The following is a 22,374-nucleotide window of genomic DNA, read 5'->3' on the forward strand; positions in this document are numbered from 1 at the left end:
CCGGTATGTAAAAATTTCCAGCAAACCAAATTCTTATAATGGCATGTGTTCCTTACAATTGAGAAATACATGTTTTTTTAATTGCATGCACATGAGAACCTAAGAAACAATGTGTCCTTAACATAACATTTGGGGCTATGATATTACATCTACCTATTCTGAGACTTAGTTTGGGGCTCGATCTATGCCTAAGAAACAATGTGTACGTCCTTAACATAACATTTGGGGCTACTGATCACTACAAATACTTGTCCTCTTTTGCATGCATCTTCATGAATTCGATCGGACAACACAGTTTGGATTTCACCTTCATTCTCTCATTTCAATGGCGGCATCTGATGATGATCAGCTCCAGGCATTGTGGTGGATGCTGCTGCTGCTTGTTTTGTTGCAAGGGGGTTGTGCAAATGGAAAGCCGCTAGTACCTTGTCTCTTTGTTTTCGGGGACTCGAGCTTCGACAATGGCAACAATAACAATCTTCTCACAGAGGCGAAATCCAATTATCCACCATATGGGATTGATTTCCCCTTGGGGCCTACCGGAAGGTTTTCCAACGGTCGTAATAGCATGGATTTCATTGGTGATCTGCATTTTCCGCTTTCAAATTGATCATTTTAGTTCGGTTTTATTATATATACCTACCTACCTATAGTAATTTATGTATATATATATATATATATATATATATATATAAATGAATGATGCTTAATTTTGAACATGAATTTCTCATTACAGCTCAATTTCTGGGATTCGACCATTACATCCCGCCCTTCGCTAATGCTAAAGGCCCGGAAATACTCCAAGGTGTGAACTATGCATCTGGTGCAGCGGGAATTCGCGATGAAACTGGACAACACCAGGTAATTAAAATTACGCATCAAAAACACTGCAATTTTTTTATTAGAGACCCAGATCGATCTTTCATTACTTTTGCAATCATACCATTAAACTTTAAAAATGTCAATTTAATGTATTCATATTTTAATTTCATTCATCCGTTAAATCTTGTCAAAATTCTCAAAATGCCCATTTTATATATATATTTTCCCCAAATTTTCAGGCATGGGAATTCGCAATGAAACTAGACAACACCAAGTTTTCATTAGAGAAAACTTCACTTACCACCCCTAATCTTTCATCACTTTTGCAATCATACCATTAAACTTTAAATTCAATGGTGATTTTTAGAGCCACATTAATTTTGGGAGGACAAAAGGAAGATAAGGAGATGATGTGTAGCATTACTCGAAATTGAAAGATGAATATACTAAATTGACAATTTTTAAAATTTATAAATATGATAGCGAAAACATCGGGGATAGTAGCTGTTTTCCTTCGTAATTGATAATGTTGTAACTTGGCTCATCATTGCATATCTGCAGGGTGATCGGATAAGCATGAATAGGCAGTTGAAAAACCACCAAACTACCGTGTCGGAGATCAACCAGAGGTTGGGAAATGATATATCAACCACAGTGTACCTAAACAAGTGCTTATATTTTGTTTCAATAGGCCAAAACGACTATCTTAACAACTACTTCTTGCCCGAGTTCTACCCTACTAGCCGCCTGTACACCCAACTGCAATATCCTCTTCTTCTCATCCAACAACTATCTCAGCAATTAATGGTTAGCACGCTTTCTTTTTTCTCATTTTCTTTTTTTTTTTTTTTTGACAAAAAATAAAAGGCCATTTCGTCTACCCTTCTCCAAAGATCGTGTAAGACTTCCAACATTAGAATACTTGGTGGGAATGACACCAAGACTAAGGCCTGTAGTTTTATCTCTTGATCTGTTCATCTGCTGATGCAATATTAATGCGTTGGTGGCAGAGTTTGTACAACTATGGGGCAAAGAAATTTGTGGTTGTCGGACCGATTGCGTTAGCTAGTACTCCATTCGAACATGTTTCATGTGGACTTATTGGCTCTCCATGTTTGGACAACATCTACAATGCGGTTGAACTTTTCAATGATTTGCTTAAATCTCTGGTGGATCAGCTCAACAACAATGTCAATCTCGAGTTTTCAACTTTTATCTTCATAAACACTAGTGGATTATTAATGTCGAGCAGTTCGGCTCGAGGTATATATATATATATATATATTAATAACCTGATCAACTGATCATCATGTTAACACTCTTTTTACCCACTTTCGCCGCCACTTTCAATGTATTGACGGAATTCTGTACTGTCAGGTTCCATGGTTACAGATTTTTCCTGCTGTGAAATGTGGCCCACTGGGCTGGCCCCGGCCGTGCAATGCAAGCCTTTTGGAAAATCATGCAGTACTCGGAGCGAATATATGTTTTGGGATGGAGTCCATCCCACTGAAGCCGCAAATTTGGCGTATGCAGAAGGAGCATACAATGCTTACTCTCCAAGTCATGCTTATCCATTCAATATCAGCCACCTCGCGCAGCTCTAATGAGCAAGATGATATGTAAAGAGGATATATATATTAGGGTTTATTTTTTAAATGAAGTTATTTTTTTTTTTTTTTGGAATTATAGTATGCATGTTTATATTATTTATTATATACAAGTAGTACTTCAATTATATTCAATACAGCTTAATTAGGTGTGTTAATGAGAGTATCATACAGAAGATTTAAGTCATAAACCATTCATGTAACTTATATATTGTACGTTGTTTACAGTTAGTAATGGAATTTGACATTTCATTTGACAAGACTATAACATATCAATGATGATAATTTATCTTGATCATATGAAGTGGAGACTTTTGATTGATTGTTGGTGTGGTGATAATGAACTAAACGGACCATGTGATTTATTATTCTATTATAACTACTTTCAATATTAATAACTTGAACTCGTGATTACCATTAACTCTCAATCGTGAGAGGTGAAGGTCTTAATTTTGTATATTAAGACTATATTATAATATTTTATAGGCAATAGTAATTGTGACGACCCCTTTTTTTTTTAAAAAAAAAATACATAAATGGATATTCACAATGGCACAACTACTTGTCGCTCAACCAACATAATGTACACGTTCTATAACATGTACTTGATATTCAGAGTTATATCTAACACAGCGGAATATAAATATCAATGTGCAGCGGAACACATATCAAAAGCGGAAATACATTTAATACATTACTGTTATCAACAACAAGAGCCATTTACATGTCTAATTGATAAAGCTTATAAAATATATTATTAAAATTACATACCAAAATACAGGTTCAGCAAATACGTATGCCACGTAAGACACGAGCCATAAATAAAATACCCAAAATACGGACTACCCATGAGTCCGTGATTTATGACTGTCGTGATGTGCTCCAATCATAGCATCCCATACGCTAGGTGGACGAGTCAATATCTATATCAGCAGAATTTGCAACCAAAGCATCAATGTGTGCACGGTTGTGGGGGTTGCCGCATCCGTACAAGTGGAATTATAAGCTTACCGTCTTAGTATAAATACTTCCACTAAGACCTCAGAGGTATACTATTTACTGAGTTTTCGCAAAGAACCAACATTTCATTTTTAGTCATGCGTACGCTATAATAGCTACCAATTTTATTAACTTTTGTTTGAAAGCCCCCATAGTTGATATAGCAAACACCGACTAATAGAAAACATTTAAACATCTAGGCAGCTAAGATTATACATAGAAGTTCTGTTGGAGAAACAACTACGTATGACTTCACCTACGATAATACTTTGTGGTTTATTTGCTCAGGTTTACATACACGTGAAGATATTTGCATGCACATAACCTATAAGCTAGAAATAATGGCATCTAGTTATCGGTACCAAGACATCCACATTACTAGAAATAGGCAACACTAAGGCTAAACCTCTAAGCCAATTGCCTTTGAACATCAATGTGATCATGCGAGTGTTAGAGTTAGACTCTAATATGCTAGCATGTCATAACTGAAGAACGACGACAACTCGCGAGGCCTTACATAGACGTTAGCATCCCATAATACAAGTCCTAAACCTTCTACCAAATTGCCTTTAAACGTCAATGTGTTGAAGAACAACGAAAACTCGCGAGGCCTTACATAGACGCAGGTATCTCTACATCTAGACAATGCAATCATTCATGCACTCTTAACTCAATGCATTTAAATCATGCAACTAGATATATATATATATATCATAAAAAACAGCACTCACAAACACACCATGATATATGTATGCATATGCCAAGCGAACGGGGACCGTATCCCAAGGAACATAGAGTTCGTAACTCTAAGAGAACATGGACCATATCCCATATTAACGTCGAGTCCGTAACTTCAGAGAATAGGGACCGTATCCCAAATAACAGGGACTATATCCCAAAGAATAGGGACCATATACCAACGAACATAGAGTTTGTAACTCCAAGAGAACAAGGACCGTATCCCATATTAACGTCGAGTCTGTAACTCCAGAGAACAGGGACCGTATCCCAAATAACAGGGACTGTATCCCAAAGAATAAGGACCATATCCCAAAGAACATAGAGTCCGTAACTCCAAGAGAACAAGAACCGTATCCCATATTAATGTCGAGTTCGTAACTCCTGAGAACAGGGACCGTATCCCAAGGTTTGTGCCGTTAAGCACGCAATGCATCATGTCCTAGTTTTATAACTAACACTAAAAATTCCAATCATTTACAATGCAACCATAGTCTACAAAATTCCCAACCACCATGTACAGTCAAACAATTCATTCAAACTCCACATATCATATTCATATTTTCAAACATCATCATAATTTCAAGATATTCAAAAGTACTCAAAACAACCAAAATAGTTATAATCAACATACAGTTGGTTCAAATTTTGTAAAACAATTTATATTTAGCAATTCTATATTATATGAAAATAAGTTTCTCAATGAGTAGAATACTCACCTTGGCTGGGCGGATTTATACCAGGTTTTATTCGCAAAAATGGGGGATCACTTCCACATTTAACGATCGAACACTCATGTGGCTTCCTCAACATCGTGATTTCACCATAGAGTCCCCACCAACGAAATGGGTTTTTTCGTTTTTTCACAAACCATAGCTCGTTTTGCACTTCTTTATAGGTCAATTTTCATTGAATACAAAGAAGTACATCACATGAATAAAGTCGCAGACATGTTTCAAACGGAGAAATACGAGGAAATGTTACGGATGCCCGCTAAAATTAGAAGACATCATGACCGATTACATGACAAACTCACGTTTAACATTAGAGACAACTCAATATTTTCAGAATTGAGCACATCCATATTGCCCAAACCGTTACATGTTTCGCATTGGCGACACCTTGCATTACACAAGATCACCAATTTGAAACACAAATTTGAAGCATATTTATCCACATAGCTTACCATCATTATGTAGTGATTATCCACTTTGAACGAGTGCAATCTTCCCTAGAATCATGCACCACTTCAAAGCTCGCTGATCGTTTCACTCCAACTTCATACCTTACGAAGTGGCGTTCATCAATCACGTCCATACGACGTTACATGCGATACAAAGTCAGTAGTTGTAAACTACTATAACTAGTAGTCACAACCAATGGCGGGTATCATAACCAACTCAATGGATTCCCACACGCATAACTTGGGCATATCCTCAGGTGTCTAAATAGATCTCTTGGATTTGTCGTCCGCTTGTGGAGGGTACGTCAAGCTAACATTCCAAATACACTTAGAGTCAATTTCGCCATCACGAAATTTCCACTTAGTGTTTTAGCCATGACAGTGGCTTAAGTTACACAGCAGGACATCTTGCCATCAAGATCTCCTAGCACTTCAAGCCATCATAGTTGCCTTACATTTCCGTCTCTCAACACAAAAGTGCATCAAGACTTGGGTGTTAAGTGTGGATTCCACACACAATTCACCGTAGAGGCATTGCCCACAAAATGGTAAAGCATAGATAATAGCTATCATCTGCGAACCATGAGCAGAATGGCGCTACTCCATATCCACAGTTAATAAGTAGCATAGGCTATATTCCTACGATACACAAGGGTGCATCCTCGCCTAGTCGCGACGTATCTGTGCAAGCCACATACCCAACAATTTCTCCAGGGGTAGTTCAAGCACAGGTGCAATTGTGTGTTCTTGTTCTAACGTGTTGACTATGAATCCATTCTTGTTCAATCTAGGAACCAAGAAGGACATTTCGTCAAACCGAAACTCACATCACATGAGCTTGGTGAGGAATTCATTTTACTAAGCACTTCCAACACTAATGAAAGTGTCTTCCATGCATGACACAATTAATCGGATATACTAACATGTCATCGGTAAGCACAACTATACCGAAGTCTAAGTACTCATGGAATACTTGATTCATCAAGTCCATAAATATCAACGGTGTATTTGTCAATCCAAATGGCATCACCAAAAACTCATAATTGTCATACCATATATGGATCGCTGACTTTGGCACATTTCCTTTTTGCACCGTGTGTGTATGGTATCTCGAAAGAAAGTCAATCTTCGGGAATACCAAAGCTCCCTATAGTTGACTGAACAAGTTGTCAGTTTTCTTTATAGAACACACATCATAGATCGTTGCTAGGTTTAGCACACGGTAATCTATGCACGACTACATAGACTTGTGACTATAGTGAAATCATTTGCACTATCCGGATGTTCCCAACTCAGACTCGATATGAGCTTGGCTTAGGCATAAGCCAAACACTAGTATACACTCTCAGACATTCATCATTGTTGAACATCGAATAGGAATTGCGGAGTAACTCGCAAACGAGACCCGCAAAGTTCGGACTCCCAACACTATCGGGTAGGAATACAACTACCCACTTGTGATTATCTACGTTCACTTCTACTGTTTGATCGTCAATCCATTCCAAATTTACACCAAAGCCCTAACGAGTTAATATCGTAGTTCAACATGGTAAGCTTTATTGTTCACTACAAAAAAAATGTGAATACTAACATGTAGAATTTTACACGTAAGTGATTACAATAACGTGATAATTATTTGACGCATTACTGAAATATATAGTAATGTGTAAAATTTACTTTGTAACTCCTTTGTAACGTGAACATTTTATGGGTTATTGGACAGTAGCGTAAATATATATGCGCTAATATACACTAACGTGATAAATTTACAGGTTACTCTAGAGTAACGTGCAAATTAACCCGTTAGTTAATATATGACCTAGTAACTTGATATTGTTCACGTTACTCAATATATAGTAACGAGCATATATATATCACGTTACAATTATAGTAACGTGTAGTTTTATTATTTTATTGTCCACGTGTTAAAATTAAATATTTATATGCATATAAACCTCCCTAAATAATCATATATACCCTATGTTTTGTAATGGAGATATCTCTAAGCAGGTTGTTTCTTGGCACTTTATTACCTATTGCAAATGCAACAGTACGTCTATCTCTTTTAAATAACAGCATGTAATGTAGATATCTTGTGTTGACATACCTTCACAAAGATGCCAAATTATACAATGATTTCATCACATAATATGATATTGCAAGAAGGGGTACCAAAAAGCACTTCATGATTGAGCTACCAACAAGAACTTCATGGTCAGCTATTCAACTAATAAAAGGGTAAATATATATTACATCTTCCACATATTGGGAGTACCAAAATATATATACACTGTCAAGGGGTTTGTAGACCAAAACACAAAAAGTAACTAGCTACCATAAAAGCTTACTTTCCTTGTAACATATTACAAAACAAATAAACTTCATAATCACACTGGCAATACATACAACACATAAACCTCTCAATATCGTCTTCTATGTAGTCGCTGGAATTCCATTCAGACTGCCTTGCCACCAAAGAATTTGGCGTTCTTCCATTGTGACATATTTCTACATGGCAGTAGGGTTCTTGACCCCTGACTATGTGATTGTTGATTTACCTGCTTTTTCAAATCGCAAGTAAGATGGTACTTTTTTGAAAACGCAAAATTTTAAAGGATTTTGGGTCAGGGGGTCAATATTTTTTTTTTTATGAATAAAAAAAATTAAAGTTGAAAAAAAATTAATTAAAAAAATTTAAAAATATAACTAATGCAATAAATAAATAATTCAACAAAATTTAATTATTTTTTAAAACATATAAATGTAACTTACAATTTATTTTGTCACTCCTTGCGTTAATTAATTCAGTTGTCCTAAACCAGTCTTCTTACCTTGAGATGGCTCCATGGTTTTTCATTGCTGATAGTCTTGAATATATCATTCTCAAATAATTACAATTATATATTTTCACAAATAATTAAATATGAAAACAATTATAAAAAACAAAAGAAATCCAATTTTTGTTAAATAATAATAATAATAATAATAATAATAATAATAATAATAATAATAATAATAATAATAATTTAAAAGAGCAAATGAGAGAATTAAAGAACGATTTTTATTTTTTTTGGAATTCGGTGCCTTCACTGCCTTGTCACTTCTTTGCATGTTAAAAAACAAAGAGTTAAACGGATGTGGCTCACCTAAGTTATACGGTGCGTTTTGAAAAGAAAAGAAAAAAAATATGTTGTATCGTCTTCAACCTTGGTCTATCGTTCAACGTAACTTCTGTAATTTTTCTAACCTAATTACATAAATGCCTTGAAGGCTTGAGCTCTGAAAATAAAAGAAAATTACAGCAGATGGTGGGCAAATTTGCCCCCTAATAAGTTATTGATGATATTTGAGATGACGCTTCATTTCTTGGGGCTGTTGGATTCGAGGCGTTGTTGAAATGATTGTGCCCTTTATTTGTTGTGCGTGATCTCTGGTGCATTGATGGGCGTCGCTTGGACTCTCGAATGGATGTAGCGTGTGGGCGCATTTACTTGGCTTCTGAATTGACGCTGTATTGATGTTCTATCTTCTATAAATACCTTCACCTTTTGGAAATCTTTCAAAGATGTGAGGTTTTCTTCAGATCTTCCGTCTTCATTCGATTTCAACTTTCTGGTTTTCCTTGTTTTTGACCTCTGCAACAAATGAGATGGAATCTTTATTGTGATGGCCTTTTCATTTGTTGCATAGGTCTAGAACAAAGAATTCCGATCGAAGCATGCTGTGTTGGAGGAATATGCTGGATCTGTTTGGAGTTTTGCCCCTAAATGATAAAATAACAATCTTTTTTTTTTTTGGTAGGATCAGGAGCTGTACGAGCTTTTACTGAGAATTCTTAATCGTCCGGGGATGGCCAGGGAAACCAGATGGCCAGCCGCAAGGAAGAAGAAGAGACTTTATACTTATCTGACAAATTATCACATTATTAAAATAGTAACGCAAGGAACAAAATAGTAACGTGATTGTTAATATCACGTTACGATCAATAGTTACGTGGACAGTATGTCGACGTTACTATAAATGACAATTATTATTTAAAAAAGGGCAAAGTACATATATCCCTTTCAAGCTACCACTCAATTGTCAATGTACCCCCCAAATTACCAATTGTGTTAATGTACCCCCTTCAAATTACCAAAAAATGTCAATGTCCCTCCTAAAACTAACAAAAAGACAAAAATGATCCTAATTTTTTTTAAATAAGACAAAAATGTCCTTATAAATTCGAAAAAAAAAACTTAAAAGATTATTTTTTTTTAAAAAAAAAAAACAAATTAAATAAAAAAAGAAAAAAAAAATTAAAAAAAGAACGATTTCTTTTCTTTTCTTTTCTTTTTTTTTTTAAAAAAAAACGAAAAAATAACTGAAAATTATAAAAATGTTTTTTTTTTTTAAAAAAAAAAAAAGAGAAAACAAAACAAACGAAAAAAAAAGAAAAAAGAAAAACCAATTTTTTTGTTATATAAAAAAAAAGTAAAAAATAACTGAAAATTATAAAAACAATTTTTTTTTTATTATTTTTTTATTATTTAAAAAAAAAACACAGTTTTTAATTTTTATTTTTATTATTATTTTTAAATAAATTTTTGTCATTAAGGTAACATTGACATTTTTTAGTAATTTTTTTTTTTTTTGGGGGGGGGGGGGTGGGGGATATACTGACACAATTAGTAGTTTGGGAGGAACATTAATTGTCAATGTAATGGTAGTTTGAGAGAGTTACGTGTATTTTTCCCTTTAAAAAAAGTGATTAATAGGATCGAGAGGATCATCCGATCGATCGATAGGATCAATAGATCATCCTCATGATCATGATCGATCAATAGGATCAATAGATTATTCGATCAATCGTGATGGATCATGAGGATCATCTGATCGATCATAATGGATCAATAGGATCAATAGATCATCCTCATGATCATGATGGATCAATAGGATCAATAGATAATCCGATCAATCGTAATGGATCATGAGGATCATCCGATCGATTATGATGGATCAATAGGATTATGAGGATCATCCGATCGATCATGATTGATCAATAGGATCAATAGATCATCCGATTGATCATGATGGATCAATAGGATCAATAGATCATCCGATCGATCATGATGGATCAATAGGATCATGAGGATCATCCGATTGATCATGATGGATCAATAGATCACCCGATTGATTAAATATTAATTCAGTTAAATATTGTATTAAATAGTAACGTTATATTATTTTACGCGTTACTATGGAGTAACCTATATATGAGTGCACGTTACTTTTCCAAATGACAGTAACGGCCATCTGCACGTTACTGTTTTACAAATGTAATAACGCGGAATTGTATTCCGTGTTACTGTTTCAGTAACGTGTAAATTGCACGTTATTGAAACATTTTGAGACATGTGCCGTGCAGGCTACTTCTGCGCAGAATTTGGGAACAAATTCCATCTCCCCCTCTCTCTGGTCTCCCTCTCCCTCAGTAACGGTCGTCTGTCACACTCCTTCTCAGTCTCTTTACTCAGTCTCCCCCTCTACAGGTAACACGTATTGAATATTGTTCATATTGTTGATTTTGTTAATATTGAATATTTGATAATGGATATTGGATATTGGATATTGTTAATATTGTTGATGTTGGATATTGTTGATATTGGATATTGTTGATATTGTTAATATTGTTGACATTGGATATTTGATCATGGATATTGGATATTGTTAATATTGTTGATATTGGATAATGTTGATATTGTTGATATTGGATATTAGATATTGAGTATTCTGAAAAAAGAGTTATATTCATATAATCTATTGAGGCAAATTATTGTGGATATTGAGATAATATAATGTGGATATTGGAATAATATTAAAATTTATATGTCAAACTTTAAACCCTAATCAGAATTTTAACTTAATTTTTTAGAAGCTAATATTGATATATTGATATTGAGATAATATTACAATTTATTTGACAATATACCCTAATCAGAGTTTTTAACCTAATTAATTAGAGGCCAATATTTATATTGATAATTTGATATTATGGTTAATTACAACATGATGAAACCTCCACAGAATGTCTTGATCCACAAGAACCCCTCACGGAGAGGGGAGAACATGAAGAAACCGAATGTCTTGATCCATCACATGTTAAGGTCTCTTGGAATCTTCATGACCTAGTCATGCTGGAAGCTGACTCAAGGAATCCCATTATGCAGAAAGCATTCCTAATTTCCCGTCAAACATCTCTTGTTGGAGTGCATCACTGGCAGACATGGTTCCGGAGGCAGACTACTGCTTCTGGAGACACATCTACAGGAGGTAATTCCTCGTGTTTATCCACGTTCAAACAGTATGTTTCTCTTGCTTTTTTTTTTTTTTTTTTTTTTTTCTTTACAGCAAAAGAAAGGCTTAGGTAGTGGAACTGATAAACATCGAGAAGGAGGGAAAGTGAGTCGGCCTCACCAACCACTGGTATAAGAACACCAGCAATTTGACTAGTACAATCTGTCCAAAAACAAAAGGAGACAATAGTGGGCAAGTATGCAAAAAAGAAAAGAAAAAACAGCAAGAGACATACTATTTGAACGTGGATAAAGACGAGAAATTACCTGCTGTAGATGTATCTCCAGAAGCAGAAGTCTGCCTCCAGAACCATGTCTGCCAGTGATACACTCTAACAAGAGATGTTTGACTGGAAATTAGGAATGCTTTCTTCATAATGGGATTCCTTGACTCAGCTTCCAGCATGACTAGGTCTTGAAGATTCCAAGAGACCTTAACATGTGATGGATCAAGACATTCGGTTTCTTCATGTTCTCCCCTCTCCATGAGGGGTGCATTGTGTATGTCACAGGTTACCATAGCACTTGATAGATATTCCACACCTCGTTTGAATGTTAGATCGCCTGCTTGCAGTTGTTCAGGTAATAATTAATTATTTTTCTGTTATATTCTTATTTTTTTAGTATTGATGACGTTTCTTTATATTCCATGTGTTACTCCTTAAGTGTTAGTTTTAATATGATATTATTGTATTTTTGTTTACTGAGTTTGTTTGTTTTATCATTTATAGGTAATATGGAGCATGTTGTTGTGCATCCGTTAGTACATAGCTGTTCATGTACTGACGATGAGAAATTCAACTCATGCGCATCCGTTAGTAGTTGTTTTATCATTGTGTATTGCGTGTATTCTTTATGTTTAATTGTTCATATATACATGAAAACACATGAAAACACAAACATTGGTTATATTGTTTTCAACAGTTGTAATTTTTGACGATTCATTCTCAATATATATTGTTGTGCTTGTTCTTTAAAGTTAAATGTAAAATGTTGTGATTGTTGCCGAATGGATGGATGGAAACGTACAATTTGTTGTGATTTTAAGAGGATGGATGTAAATGGTCAACCGCTAAAAAAATATTTGGGAGAGCAAAAGTATGTAATTTTTTTTTTTTTTTTCTATTTAACCTGAAAATACAGTAATCTGAAAATTAGTTGTGGGTTACAATATTCACTAACCTAACAATATTCATGTTACAAAACCACAATAACGTGAGGGTGAGTTTTGCATTACAACATCAACTAACGTAACAATATTCACGTTAGAAGATACAGCAACAAGAGAATTAGTTGTGCGTTACAACATTCACTAACCTAATAATATTCACGTTACAAACCACAGTCATGTGAGGATGAGTTTTGCGTTACAACATACACTAACCTAACAATTTTCACGTTATAAATTACAGTAACGTGATAATTAATTATGCGCTACAACATTCACTAACCTAAAAATATTCACATTGCAATAATTCAGTAACCTGATAGTTCTGCGTTACAACACTTCAGTAACCTATTTTTTGCATGTTACAACAACTCAATGACGTGCAGTTTCACGTAACTCGATCTTAGTAACCTGAGACATTTGTCGTGTTATTGGACAGTAACACTATGTCATATTTTCACGTTACAATACACATTTTAGCAACCTAAGGGATACTAACCTTGGCTTTGCGTTACTGGGGCCACGTTACTGAGTTCCACTAACGTGAAAAACGCATTTTCACGTTATTGACCTTAGGTTAGTATTCACAATTTTTTTTGTAATGGTTTAGCTTGTTGAACACTGAAATTCTATATGCATGGCATTAAAACTCAACATATTACATGTTGAAACTAAATATGCCAACATTAGAACTCTACACGCATAACACTACTACTTTGCTGTCAGAGTTTTTTCTCTAATTCCGATGGCACACTTGTCCACACGCTTCCTATAAGCGAAGGTGTCATCAACATGAGTGGCCACGCATAAGTTTTCTAATTTAAGAGTTCGATGCTCAATTTGCATAACTTATACATGCAAATGAGACATGGGTGGACCACTTAACATACCGAACTAAATGAGTTAGACACCGTAGCTCATCATGTCAAACACTAGAGCTAGCAATGTCACCACCCATATAGTGCTAAGGCAATGACCTTCATGTTTACTGTGGACAAATGCGTCACCAATAGAAATAGTCACTCACATTGATTTTAAAGGTTTGGTGCTCAATATGCATGTAACTATGCATAGTGAGACATACGAATGGATAACACTCAAATAAGTCAAATGCACACAATGCTACAACATAATGGTATAATACCTATGGTAGCATCGGCAACATTTGCGGTGGTTGGACGGACTTCAGCATTGCTCAGTGTGAGTGGGCCGACCTTACTTGAGAAAACTGTCTCAGCTGATAATTGCCCGCTAAAGGTACTTGACTTTGGCGGCAACAAGTTGGCGACCTCATGCGAAATGGCCTCCTTGACCATATTCACAATGTGCCAAAGATCTTCCTCGACATACATCCGAGTGTAGCTCCCACACACTATACCGGGCAACGCTAGAGCTGCTTTTAGTCAAAGCGGCTAACGAGGGACATAGCTTTACAAGGTGGCCAAGTCTACCACATCGAAAGCATACCCGTGATTCAACATGACACATACACCAAAGTGTGGCTTCCCACAATTTGTGCACCACGTGACACCAAAGCGGTTCGCAAAGGCATCCTTGTCACCTAGGAACTTAGAGCCACAACCAATAAGTTCCTTCTTTGGTGATGAGGAAGCATGAGCTCCCAATGGCATTGACCATTTTCTACTCAAATGATTCGTGGTCAAAGGTCCATCAATGAGGAACGCTTAAAACCACTACTAACGAGCAATTTCCTTGACAGAAGGGGAGGAGGAGGTAGAGGCACCAAAAATCACTTCCACTGGTGTGAATTTTAAATGTACTCGCAAGTGCACGAATCGTTTGCAATAAAGGGTTTTGCAAGTGCAAGGTCGATCCCACAGGGAATTGTGTTCTTGAAAACAAATTTATGACTAAATTAATCAAATCCTAACCTAGTTTCAAAAATTAAGAGATTTTGATTTTTGATAAATAATAATAAAAAAAAACATAAACTAAATAAAGTAAAATAAAAGAAAAGAAAATGTACTAAGGTTTTGGAATCCACACCCACCAAATCATAGCAACATATTCTCATGTTCATCAATACACATCCGAAGTTCTCACCATACAACTCTTATGTATGTTCTACTATGCTTAAAAAAATCATCAAATCATTCAATGACTCCGTTCTTTACACAAATCACAAAAGATATCCGGTTTAAACCAAATCATCAAATGTATCCGTAGAACGAAACACAATGAATATCCAACGTTTTGATAAATAAAAACCGAAGCAATCAATTATGTGAAATTATCTCAAATCATCAAATGTATCCTTGAGTCACAAAAGATATCCAAGAATCATCCCACAAATTGAAAAGAAGTAAAACATTGAAAAAAATTAAACCCAATAAAATCGGATAATATAAACTTACATGAAAATATTGTTGCTCTTCAATGGTGAGGCTTTATCCTCAACCTTAGTTGAAAAATTAGCTACACATGGCTATGAAAAATAAATCCTAAACTAAAGAAAAACTAAACTAAAAAGAAAAGAATGTATTTGGTCTCTAGCTTCTTCCCCTTTTTCTTGAGCCTTAGAGGTCTATTTATAGGGAGAAAACAAATCTTAGAAGCCCTAGAATTCCTAGAAAAATCGGAGGTTAGTCTCCTAGTTTGAGTAGGAGACTCAAAACACAATCCAAGAAGGAAAAGGACTCCAAATTCGTCCAGATTTGCGGCCTTTTATTGCATGGAACTTTTGGCATAGCATACATCCGAATTTGTAAAATCCTATTTCATAAGGATTTGTAGAAAATTGAGTTAGCTTTCCAACGCCACTTGATTCACCTTAATCGAATACTTGAGCTGAAAGTTATGGCCAAAATACTGTGACATGTGCAGAATCTGAATTCTAATCCGATTTTGATTCCGATTAGAGAAATTCCGATTTAGTCATTTCCTTGATTTGGTTGAACATACCCACATTCTCTAGGTCTTCTCAAAGTGTGCTTTCTTTCACCTTAAAGCTATTGTTTTCTCTCAATGACCTGCAAAATACTAAAATACCAAAACTAACCAAAAACATTAGAAAATAACAAAACTAAAGGTTTAGTAAATGCAAATTAAGGGGTCCACATATGCAATATTTGACACTTATCATCCACCTCAATCACCTAGTGAGGAATCCTCTTCCTCATTGCGTATCGTCATTACTTGTCTAGGCGGCACTACTTGTCTGTACAATGAAATGCCACGTAAACAATACTACGTAAAGAAGATTATATGCATCACAATACCCATGCAATACACCTAAGACGCTTATTCTAAACCATTCCCCATCTAAGCGATATACTCTACACAATCACATTGAAGTTAACCTACCATTTGAAAGTGAGAGGAAAGCTGCCTAAACATGTAAATCAAATAATATGCATCAGAAAATCCATGTAATGCATACGGAGTATTACATTTTAATTTCCTATCTGTGTTGAAGCTTTTAAGATTTCCTATGGCTCTTTTGTTATTCTTAGATTCTAATACAACCTTACGTTTCCTAACCAACTCTAGAGCTAACTGCTCTGATACCATCTGCTAGGATGACCCATTTTTTTTTTCAAAAACATACATAAATGGATCTTCCCAATGACACGACTACTTGCCGCTCAGCCAACATAGTGTACACGTTCCATAACATGTACCCGATATTCAGAGTTACATCTAACACAGCGGAATATAAATATCAATGTGCAGCGGAACACATATCAAAAGCGGAAATACATCTAATACATAACTGTTATCAACAACAAGAGCCATTTACATGTCTAACTGATTAAAGCTTATAAAATATATTACTAAAATTACATACCAAAATACAAGCTCAGCAAATACGGACTACCCATGAGTCCGTGATTTATAACTTTCGTGATATGCTCCAATCATAACATCCCATACGCTAGGTGGACGAGTCAATATCTATATCCGCAGAACCTGCAACCAAAGCATCAATGTCTGCACTGTTGCGGGGGTTGCTGCATTCGCACATGTGGAATTATGAACCCACTGTCTTAGTATATATAATTACACTAAGACCTCAGAGGTATACTATTACTGAGTTTTCGCAAAGAACCAACATTTCCTTTTTAGTCATGTGTACGCTATAACAACCATCAATTTTATAAACTTTTGTTTGAAAGCCCTTATAGCTGATATAGCAAACACTGACTAATAGAAAACATTAAAACATACTAGGCAGCTAAGATTATATATAGAAGTTATGTTGTAGAAACAACTACATATGACCTCACCTACGATAAGACTTTGTGGTTTGTTTGCTCAGGTTTACGTACACGCGAAGATATTTGCATTCACATAACCCATAAGCTAGAAATAATGGCATCTAGTTATCGGTACCAAGACATCCACATTACTAGAAATAGGCAACACTAAGCCTAAACCTCTAAGCCAATTGCCTTTGAACGTCAATGTGATCATGCGAGTATTATAGTTAGACTCTAATATGCTAGCATGTCATAACTGAAGAACGACGACAACTCGCGAGGCCTTACATAGACATTAGCATCCCATAATACCAACCCTAAACCTTCTAGCAAATTGCCTTTGAAAGTCAATGTGTTGAAGAACAATGACAACTCAATGCATTTAAATCATGCAACTAGAAATATATATATATATATATATATATATATATATATATATATATATATATATATATATATATATATATATATATATATCATAAAAACAGCACACACAAACACACCATGATATATGTATGCATATGCCAAGCAAACGGGGACCGTATCCTATATTAACGTCGAGTTGTTAACTCCAGAGAACAGGGATTGTATCCCAAATAACAGGGACCGTATCCCAAAGAATAGGGACCATATCCCAAAGAACATAGAGTCCGTAACTCCAGAGAATAGGGACCGTATCCCAAGGTTTGTGTTGTTAAGCACACAATGCATCATGTCCCAATTTTATAACTCACACAAAAATTCTCAATCATTTACAATGCAACCATAGTCTACAAAATTCCCAACCACTATGTACAGTCACACAATTCATTCAAACTCCACATATCATATTCATATTTTCAAACATCATCATAATTTCAAGATATTCAAAAGTACTCAAAACAACCAAAATAGTTATAATCAACATACAGTTGGTTCAAATTTTGTATAAAAAAAAAAAAAAAATTATATTTAGCAATTCTATATTATATGAAAATAAGTTTCTCAGAAAGTAGAATACTCACCTTGGCTGCGCGTATTTAAGCACTGGGTCTCCTAGACACCACCATACAATGCATCACTGTAAAAACAATACATTGCGCATTATTAACAACTTCTAATATTGGACTCACATTTAGCTCTTAAATTGCTCAAGAGCTAACCCATTGAAAACCCATAATATTTTAAGGGTTCAAACGCCTACCCATAAATCCTAGGCACTAACTAAAACTCAAACAATACTAACCCAAAGTATTTACTAAGAGTTAGATATTAAAATCACTATTTAATTATTTACTCATAATATTAATTACTAACTCGTAATTAATTTCACTAACCCATAAATTATTTTCACTAACACTTTTATAATAATATTAGCCCTAAAATCATATTCACCAATCTCTAAATTATTTCTCACTAACATTTTCTCAATATCATTAACTTTAATATTATGTTCATTAATCTTTTTACAACAATTACTAACTTATTAACATAATTTAACGATCTAGATTTTAATTACTTAAGAACCCCCAAATTAATTTAACCCATCAAATTAAGGTTTCTAAACTTTAAATCATAATTTATAAAACACTACCACAAACACAATATTATTAACCCAATAGCTTTTACTAAGGGTTAATAACATAAAAAATCAATTAAAATTAAATACCCAAAAGTTAGGGTTTGAAGAAACTCACCAAAAATTCCACCAAATGTAAATCCAACACTTGGAGAGTGTTTAGCAAGCTCCTCACAACAAATCCTATCAACACATAAAATCAAACACATATATCTTTAGATTTAATTTAAAATCTCAAAGACCAAGAGTTTGTAAAAATACCTCAAACCAATTGGTAGAAACGTAAATCGGGTTTCGTAGATCATGTTTCGAAAATTGAATTTGAGTTTGGACGATTGAATCTTTGTAGATCATGGTTTTTGTATGAAAAACCTTAAGAGAAAATCCTCTCTTTTTGTTTCTTTTTTTCTCAGGTCAGATGACCCTTTTCCATATTTTTTTTTTTTTCTCTTCTAACAGTAGAGGCCGTGCGCCTCTACTTTGGAAAGGCCATTTGGCCTTTCCATTTATTTGAGAAGGGAGGCGCACGTGCGCCTCTTTTTTTTCTTTTTTTTTTTTTTACTTTTTTTTACTTTTCTTTTTCTTTTTCTTTTATTTTATTCATTAATTTCTTTTATATTTTATTTTTATTTCTAATTTCTTTTCTATTATTTCTATTTTCTATTTTCTATTTTCTTTGGACTTTAAAAATATTCCTTTACATTTTTAATGACACTAAAATAATTTTAATTAATTATTTACTCAAATTATTAAATAATGTCTCGGACATTATAGTAATTCTAGAGGAATTTAGGGGATGGATCCGGCTTTTATGTCGTAGTTGTTTTAACAGGATATTTACTATAATTTAATCAACGGTCGAGATTAAGCCTCCAAAATCTAAAAAAGTGACCTGACTTTTAAGATCTTTTACCGGTCATTTTTTTTTTCCATTGTTAGCCCACGCCCTCCCTCCCATTTTCTATCTCCCACATGTTTCTGTAGTACCCCTCTAAAACTCTCTCTCTCTCTCTCTCTCTCTCTCTCTCAAATGGATGAATCTTAATTTCTTTGTCAAACCCACAATAAAAAACAAAGCCAGAATAAAAGCGAAAAAAAATGCACTTATGCAGTAGAATCATGCAATAAATGCACCTATGCAGTAATAAATGCAGCATGTTTTGAAGAATATGCAAAACAGAGGAAGCTGCATGTTGGACGTGAGGAGGAAGTGGCAGATACTAGGTATGTAGTTATGTGAGAGTGGATATATCGTGCTGCTAATATATTTATAAATGTAAAGATCTATTCTTGCCAACTATTCATGGAGCAATTTATTCTTGCCAACTACATAATGCGCATGCTTTTAGGATTTGAATCCTATTACATCCCTTCTATCACGTGGGACAGGATTCCAGAGACTGGGTCCGGAAGAAATTTCATTTCTCTCACTCTCAATGGATACAAGTTATATAACACGTTATATCCACTCAGTTAATCATTTTTCGTGATGATTATTAATTTATAACCATGATTCTACTGTATACGCTTTTTTTTCTTTTCTTCTCTTTTCTTTTATTCTAGTTTTTGTTTTTATTGTGGGTCTAAGAAAGAAATTAAGATCCGTCAATTTGAGAGAGAGAGATTTTTAGAAGAGGTACAGAAACAGATGGGAGAGAGAAAATGGAGAGGAAGGGCATGGGAGTAAACCAGAGTAATTTTAGGAGTACATTAAGTGTTTATCAAGTATCCATCAAAAAATGAGGTGGCTTCACTACAAAAAACCAAGGATTTCGTGACGTGGCTACATGACTCCGGACAGAATAACGATTATTCTGTAGGCTAATCAATAGGCAATTTGCAAGGAAGAAAACAGGAAATTCACCCCAAAAATAGAGAGAAAACTCTGAATTCGATAAATTATCAATAACAACAAAGCTGTCGGAAAAACGCTCACAAGCCGGGCTAATATAGCTGAAAATTCGACCTTTAGGATTTTACCAAAAATAGCGAAACCCTAATAAAATCTCCTAAGACTTGAAATAAATACAAATAAGCATATTATGGAAATACTTGGTACCAAAGAATATCTCCAAATTAATAGAAAATACTTGGTGCCAAAGAATTACCATATTAGGGAAAATATAATAACTATAATATTACTTGACGACAACGTAAATATAAATATGGAAATTCTGTAAAAGATGAATCAAGGGATTTGTCGATAGTCTCTTATTTCCTTCATTCCCTTGATGGATGTTGACAACTCGGTAGATATTTGTATTCTTCAAATATTTTGTACAGTTCCTTCCATTCTCGAGCTGATCTTATTCAAGAAATAATTTTCAAATCTTGTGTTTGATTTTCTCCTGCATCACTACAGCCACCGAATTTGTGCCATGTTAACGAATTACCACGTTTAGTTTAAGGCCATGCCCGAAAAATTTTTCGCGTCGTGGTCTTTGTTCCACATCTACGTTTCCGGATGTGGTAAAGTGGACACGTCCCCACATGGCGACGTCCTACATTCTATATAAAAATAAAAATGACATGCACAAAGTAACACATCAGGAAAAATTGACGTGTAACAATGATACGTCATTAATGGCCGACGTGCTATAATCCAACACGTGGCTATTTCGGGACGTGTTAAATGTGGCACGTCGCTAAATAAATAAATATTTAAAATATTTATTTATTGATATATAGTTATTTAGATAATATATTTAACATATTAAAAATATGAAAAATGTTAAACTTCCCAAATTTTTTTTCCAAAAGTTGGTTTCTAAATGATGTGTTACAATCCCTTGAGACTGTGACACATTTCCCAAAATGATAGATCACATGAGATTATGACACATGAGTTTACATTTGTGTACTATACATATAAAATATGTACTTTAAAAAATAAAACAACTTTTAATTAATACTATATACATTTTTGGGTATATTCTATTTATTGAACCCTAACCCTAGTTTAGTCCTATATATAGTATACGTAGGATTAGGGTTTACATTTGTGTACTATACATATAATATATATACTTTAAAAAATAAATACAACTTTTAATTAATACTATATACATTTTTGGGTATATTCTATTATTGAACCATAACCCTAATTTCGTGCTATATATAGTATACGTAGGATTAGGGTTTACATTTGTGTACTATACATATAAAATATATACTTTAAAAAATAAATACAACTTTTAATTAATACTATATACATTTTTGGGTATATTTTATTTATTGAACCATAACCCTAGTTTAGTGCTATATATAGTATACGTAGGGCTAAGATTTACATTTGTATACTATATATATAATATATAGTATATATATTATTAAGGTTTTAATTCATAATATATATTAATTAGTGACGTGGCTAGTGTACACTTGGCACAATCGTGATGTGTCTTCGTTCCACATCACACAATCGCGACGTGTGGGCTTTATGCACGTCACAATTTTCGTGACATGGTGGTGTGCCATGTCACTAATTCTTTCATGAAAATTTGCTGGGGATCTGCGCCCCTGTGCGGGACATTTCCGGGCCACCTACCAAAAAAAAAAAATTAATCCTTTTTTTCCCCTTTTATCTTCTCGAAGACTCCTCTCTCTCTCTCTCACACACACACCCACTGCGCGTCCGGCCTCCCCTACGGCGAAAAATCACATCGGTTGTCCCTCTCTCTCTTGTCTCACTCTCACTCATCTTCTCTCTCTCTCTCTCTCTCTCTCTCTCTCTCTCTCTCA

At 34.5% G+C, this 22,374-nt stretch overlaps 1 protein-coding gene and 1 long non-coding RNA gene across 2 annotated transcripts; one reads left to right on the plus strand and one right to left on the minus strand.

Moving 5' to 3' along the window:
* The first annotated feature begins 290 nt into the window (after positions 1-290).
* On the plus strand, positions 291-2,608 carry LOC133871901 (GDSL esterase/lipase At1g29670-like). The gene is made up of 5 exons (XM_062309361.1): positions 291-581; positions 737-861; positions 1,384-1,629; positions 1,833-2,085; positions 2,200-2,608. Exons 1-5 carry the CDS (start codon positions 326-328, stop codon positions 2,427-2,429), a joined length of 1,110 nt encoding a protein of 369 aa, XP_062165345.1. The 5' UTR covers positions 291-325; the 3' UTR covers positions 2,430-2,608.
* A 12,617-nt stretch (positions 2,609-15,225) lies between these two features.
* Positions 15,226-19,076, minus strand: LOC133870167 (uncharacterized). The gene is made up of 4 exons (XR_009900649.1): positions 18,895-19,076; positions 18,752-18,816; positions 18,080-18,135; positions 15,226-15,855 (listed from the first exon to the last, which is right to left on the minus strand). It is a non-coding gene; the product is annotated as an uncharacterized LOC133870167 (long non-coding RNA).
* Positions 19,077-22,374: the final 3,298 nt, after the last annotated feature.

The sequence above is a fragment of the Alnus glutinosa genome, chromosome 6 (genome assembly GCF_958979055.1).
Source record: "Alnus glutinosa chromosome 6, dhAlnGlut1.1, whole genome shotgun sequence".
NCBI classification, from domain to species: Eukaryota; Viridiplantae; Streptophyta; class Magnoliopsida; order Fagales; family Betulaceae; genus Alnus; species Alnus glutinosa.

Excerpts from the sequence above, each read along its gene's own strand:
- LOC133871901 (XM_062309361.1), top strand. The coding sequence starts at position 326 with ATGGCGGCATCTGATGATGATCAGCTCCAGGCATTGTGGTGGATGCTG. Across the intron at positions 862-1,383 it reads ATGAAACTGGACAACACCAG|GGTGATCGGATAAGCATGAA; the intron begins GTAATTAAAATT and ends GCATATCTGCAG. Across the intron at positions 2,086-2,199 it reads GTCGAGCAGTTCGGCTCGAG|GTTCCATGGTTACAGATTTT; the intron begins GTATATATATAT and ends CTGTACTGTCAG.